The 5795-nt window shown below is 36.7% G+C and overlaps 1 protein-coding gene across 1 annotated transcript in view; it reads left to right on the forward strand.

The window, feature by feature from the left end:
* LOC107733977 (zinc finger protein 513-like) overlaps positions 1–2815 on the forward strand; it is a 9118-nt gene extending 6303 nt beyond the window's left edge. The window contains exon 4 of the mRNA XM_016545846.1: positions 1751–2815. Coding sequence (XP_016401332.1) covers positions 1751–2514 — 764 coding nt within the window. The 3' untranslated portion in view covers positions 2515–2815. The remainder of the gene's footprint in view (positions 1–1750) is intronic.
* The last annotated feature ends 2980 nt before the right edge of the window (positions 2816–5795 follow it).

Genomic DNA, 5795 nt, shown 5'->3' on the forward strand with positions numbered 1-5795 from the left:
ACGGCTTTCAGCCTCACCCTGCTTCATTCTACTACGTTAATAAATCATTAGCTCATCCATGAACATGATTTCTGCCCGAGTCCCGTCGGATTGCATCGGCTGTGGAGATGAAGATGACAACTCCCATGATTCAACACTCAGTCACGGCGTCATCAAACTACGCCTTTGCTTCTTTGTTTATTTTGAATACGCGCCCTCTAGCGGCGAAAATTACATATTGTGCCTTTAATGGATTCACATTTTAAATCGTAGTCAGATTCCCCCCCCCCAAATCGTGCGGCTCTAGTGCATGTTGTTCTAAAGAAGAAAATTTTTGTTTTGTGATCTTTAATCAGATTCAATAATATGGTTAATGTTAACCTATAACCGGCATGCATGCATAATGACAGAGAATAAAAATAAGGTTGCGCGATATGGACGATTTAATTAAATAAATATATGCACTGTGTATTGAAGCATTAATTTGCACATTATACTCTTATGATTTAACATTTGGAAATAAAGAAATTAAGACAAAATTAAACTATAAATATTAGTATTGTACAATATTATTATATTATTTTTCTTAAATACTAGATTTTCTAAAGCAAGATATTATAATAGAAATATTTCTTATTTTATTTATTTAATACTAATAATATATTACAACATATTATTTATATTTATTATATATTACAATATTGTTATTATAGTATATCAATATATAACAACACATTTTTTGGTCGAATTTTGCAGTCCTACAAATGTGCATGACAAAACTGGAGCTTTTTTAAATATTTTTTAAATTGCAATCACAAATTTGTCAAAAGTTGAACTGTCGACATTTTTCAAAATTTTCCCCCGAATTTGAATTTTAGTCCCGGCTTGTGGTCCTTTCCTGATGGTGTTCCCTTCTCATCTCTCCTGTCACTTCCTTTCACTGCTTCTAATGTCTTATCATAGTAAATAAAAGCATACATGCCAAAATACTATTTATAGAAATAAAATCAAAAAAGAATAATGAAAAAAGCATTCGATTTTTTTTTTCATGATCCAGTCAAATCCTGAAGGATAAAAAGTACAGACCTCATTTTATTTTCTCATTGAATTTATTTTCTCACTCACAAATGTGTCATATTACAGAAGTAAAATTGAGTATGCCATTTCTCTTTCACAGCTGAGTTCTTTTATTTGACTTTGATTATTTTAATAATTAGCACTAAACAGATACAGATTGTGAGGAAACATTTCTACTAATCTGAGCAAAGCACTTTTTTCTTGCTGTTGCATATTTAAATTAAATTAAATTAAATTTATGCATGTAGCAGACGCTTTTATCCAAAGGGACTTACAGTGCATTCAGGCTATACATTTATATACATATACATGCACTGCAGTTACAAATGCATAAATAATGTTTTGATATATTAAACATAAAACATTGAATAAATTAAATTAATGCATTTAGCAGACGCTTTTATCCAAAGGGACTTACAGTGCATTCAGGCTATAAATTTTTTATCAGTATGCGTGTTCCCTGGGAATTGAACCCACCACCTTTGCGCTACTAACGCAATGCTCTACCACTGAGCCACAGGAACATATTTCCATTTATATTATGCTTGCGTACCATACTTTGCACTTTAAGCACTTCATGGTGCAAACCAAAAGAGGAAGTGAAGCGTGAAGAAAAGGGAAGTAGAAACTCTTGGCTTCCTAAAACTGGATTCGCTGTAAAGAGGAAGCTTGTTTCTGTTCCTTTGTTTTTCAGAGTCTGTGGAGTCTGACCTGACTCTGCACATCAGCAGCGACCCCGACTTCCTCCAAAGCTATGACACTCTACGAACAGACTGCCATCCTCCCGCCCTGCTGCACGCTGAGGGTTTGGCCAAAGAGTCGGACCCTCTGCCCGAGCTGCTATTCCCCTTCACGTGCCGTGTGTGCGGAGCGGTGCTGGAGGACGAGGAGGGCACCTCGGCGCAGATCTGCAGCAGATGCACACTAGACATGTTGTCCAAAAGCTCCCCGAGCAGCCCGGAGAAAGGTGACAAGCTGTACTCGTGCACATCATGTCCGTTCGTCACTCAGTACCCCAACCACCTCGCCCGCCACATGAAGACTCACAGCGGCGAGAAGCCCTACAAGTGCCCGCAGTGCAATTATGCTTCCGCCCACTTCGACAACCTCAAGCGGCACCACCGCGTGCACACGGGCGAGAAGCCATACAAATGCCGCGTGTGCGACTACGCTTGCGGCAACCTGGCCAATCTCAAGCGGCACGAGCGCATCCACTCGGGCGCCAAGCCGTTCCAGTGCAGTGTGTGTAGTTACAGCTGCAACCAGAGCATGAACCTGAAGCGCCACATGCTGCGGCACACCGGCGAGAAGCCCTTTAAGTGCCAGGAGTGCGGCTACACCACGGGCCACTGGGACAATTACAAACGCCACCAGAAGAAGCACGGCCACTCTGCCGAAGGCTGGCTCAAGATGCAGCTGCCGGAGAAAGAGGAAGAGGATGAGGAAGGAGAAATGTAGTGGAAGCTCTCTATGATGTCTAGCTCCAGTTGCCTTATTATTATTATTATTGTTATTATCATCATCAGAGAAATCCATACGGTAAAGGTGCGTCGCGACAGGGTCGGTGTGCGTTTTTTTTTTTTTCACTTGATTGTATTTTGTATTTTGTCCAACTGTTTACAGCAGCTGATTTCAATCCCAGAATCACAGGTTTGCAAGTTAAGATCGTTGTCTTGAACTGAAAGAGCACATTTATGCACCACTGGGTGAATCTCGCAAAAAAAATGTCCAGGCCATATTTCACCCCAAAATTAAAAGGGAAAAAAAACAACAACAAAAACAAACATAAATTACATTTTGAAATTAAGGTATGTTTCTTAGGACCATTAATATTTTTTGCATTGTGAATATATAAAATACTTATTTTATTTTATTTTTTACTACTTTTTTTTTTTAATTAGCCATGTTTCTTAGGACAATAAGATAATTGAAATTGAACATTTTTTTAAACTTTTTTTTTTTCATTTAATTTTGTTTTATTTTTTATTTTACTTTTTAAAAATAGATTTTTCTTTTTTTTTCATTCAATTAGCCATGTTTCTTAGGACAATAAGATAATTGAAATTGAACATTTTTTTAAACTTTTTTTTTTTTCATTTAATTTTGTTTTATTTTTTATTTTACTTTTTAAAAATAGATTTTTCTTTTTTTTTCATTCAGTTTTTCAAAACAAAAATAAATCGCCACAAACAACATGCAAACAAGGACAGATAATCTCAGCAAAAAAAAATGTTATTTAGATTTTTTGACTAATTTTTATAATGTTCTTTTTTGTAGTTACTGTAAAAAAAAAGATTCGATTTTTTACTGTATTTAAATCAGCATAAATTTAAAGGGAACACAACAAATACTACCATTTTTTTGTATTATAATAATGCATTTTTTTTTTTTTTTTGAAAATGAAAATCATGTCACGATGCAAAAAATAAATCCTAAAACCAGACTTAATTTTCTTCTTGCAGCTTACAACCTCTTAATTTTTTATTTATTTATTAAATTTGAGATTGATTATGTTCCTGACATGTTTTGTGAGATTTGCCTCTCTGCTGTCATGGATTCTCGTTGAATTGTTGAATGAAAGAACTGCAATAACACCAACACATGGCCCTGTTCCAGCAGCTCTAGTTATTTCATGAGGGATTTGGTGACACTGAAGACGTCTGGCTGCTACTGTATGTTCACTTATGCACAATGACAGTGATGTTGCCTTGTCTCGGGGAGGTGCTGCTCCTCCTTCCCTCATTTACTGTATCTGAATTTCCTGGTGCCACTGCAAAATGCTGCACTGATCGGGGTCTCGTCCGTCCCCAGCACACTCGAGGTTTTTCCAGGGCATTAGAGGGACACGTATGAGTGAGTCTCACGAAAACTGTTCAGAAATGCTAGCATTATATTTACCCCGAAATGATTATTAAATAAGGGAGTGTTTTGCATGAAGAATATGAGGGTGATTTTTACATATTTTTGCATTGCGACATTATTGCGCATCTATACGATTTTCATTTCTGTAATGCTACAAAGTGGAAAAAAGTAAATAAATTGTTTAGTTAATGTGGAAGTATATGTTGTACTATCCCTTTGTTTTCTTTACTGTATTAGAGTAAAATTATTATTTTTATTGCATTATGGCGTAAATCACCTTGATTGCCTTGAAAATAATGTCACAATGCAAAAAAGTTGTAATGGTCCTAAAATAGGCCTAATTTTCTTTATGCATTTGTTTTTCTTTTATTTTTGGTGTGAAAATGACCCAGATATGTTTTCATGAGATTCACAATTATGTGTGTGTGTCTTTTGTTGGACTTTAAACTATTTCCTTCAGTTTTATTTAGATTAAAGTGTGATGCCTACTGTGAAATTTTCTCTTAGGAAAACTAATCATGAAAACCTGTGAAGGTTTCATTTTCTCACACATTTAGTGGGAAAGATCCTGTTTTGCTTCCCCACCCCCCACTTTAGTTGTGCAGTTCATGAGGAAGAAAGTGAGGACCACATGCTCATATTCTCTTTATAATGAACAGATCACATTCAAAACAAACATTTTGTACACAAGTCACTTTGATGCGTATTGAATATTAAAAGAATAGTTCACCTAAAATAAACATTTGCTGAAGAGTTACTCATCCTCAGGCCATCCCAGATGTAGAGGAGTTTTTTTCTTCATCAGATTTGGAGAAATGTAGCATTGCATCACTTGCTCACCAGTGGATGCTCTGCAGTGAATGGGTGCCGTCAGAATGAGAGTCCAAACAGCTGATAAATACATCACAATAATCCACAGCACTCCAGTTCATCAATTAACATCTTCTGAAGTGAAAAGCTGCGTGTTTGTAAGAAACAAATCCATCAAGACATTTTAACTTCAAACCCTTGTTTCTGTCTAAAATACCAAGTCCTCTATTCATAACAACGCTTTCTCCAGTGAAAAAGTAATCTCACCTGAATCAGGAGAGAAATCTGCACAGATCAAGCACCGTTTACAAGCCAAAACAGCTCTAAACAAATATGTTGGTGGATTTTGATGTGACAGGACAACGGGATGGCAACACATTCTCTCTCCCTACTTGTCACATATTGACGCTCGGTCAGGACACTGTAGCGTCGCTTTTTGACGCTCAAGCTCCTCCGTTGCTTTAAATAAGAAACCTTTGGCGTCAGTATGCAGATACGAAAGGCATTGGAAATTTTATCATCAGGATTAAATTATATTTAGGGTAATAATTTTGCCATTATTGCATATATGTTGGGGTGTGATTTTTCAGTGTAAACAACAATTTTAATCTTTCAATCTTTTTGAGCACTTAACCTAACCCCTACCCCTAACCATTTGTCAATGTAAAACAGGATATAACAGGCAGATACAACTACAGTCACAATGTATTCCGAGGCAAAACGATTGATTTGTGAGAGGAACAGTCGCGATCACCATCCCATCCGCCGTAAAGCTCAGATCCCGTGTGTGCAGTCAGTGCACAAATTCAAAAGTTGCCGCTAGGAGAAGCTGTACGTCACCTTTGGTTGTGAAATGCCATTGACTCTTGTGTGTCTCTCGTGACCGTTCGGGAGTATCTTTTTGAATAAGATCTTTTTCAGCGATTAAAACCTTATGACTTACTCTGTTCTTCGCTTAAAGATATCGCATGGCTTCAGAAGACTTGGAATGCAACACGACTTGTTTGTAATACTTTTATACTGCTTTTCTATGGTCAGTTTTTGCAATAAATACATGTGACTGTACG

Source organism: Sinocyclocheilus rhinocerous, unplaced genomic scaffold (genome assembly GCF_001515625.1).
Source record: "Sinocyclocheilus rhinocerous isolate Xijiao unplaced genomic scaffold, SAMN03320098_v1.1 scaffold853, whole genome shotgun sequence".
In the NCBI taxonomy this organism is placed as follows: domain Eukaryota; kingdom Metazoa; phylum Chordata; class Actinopteri; order Cypriniformes; family Cyprinidae; genus Sinocyclocheilus; species Sinocyclocheilus rhinocerous.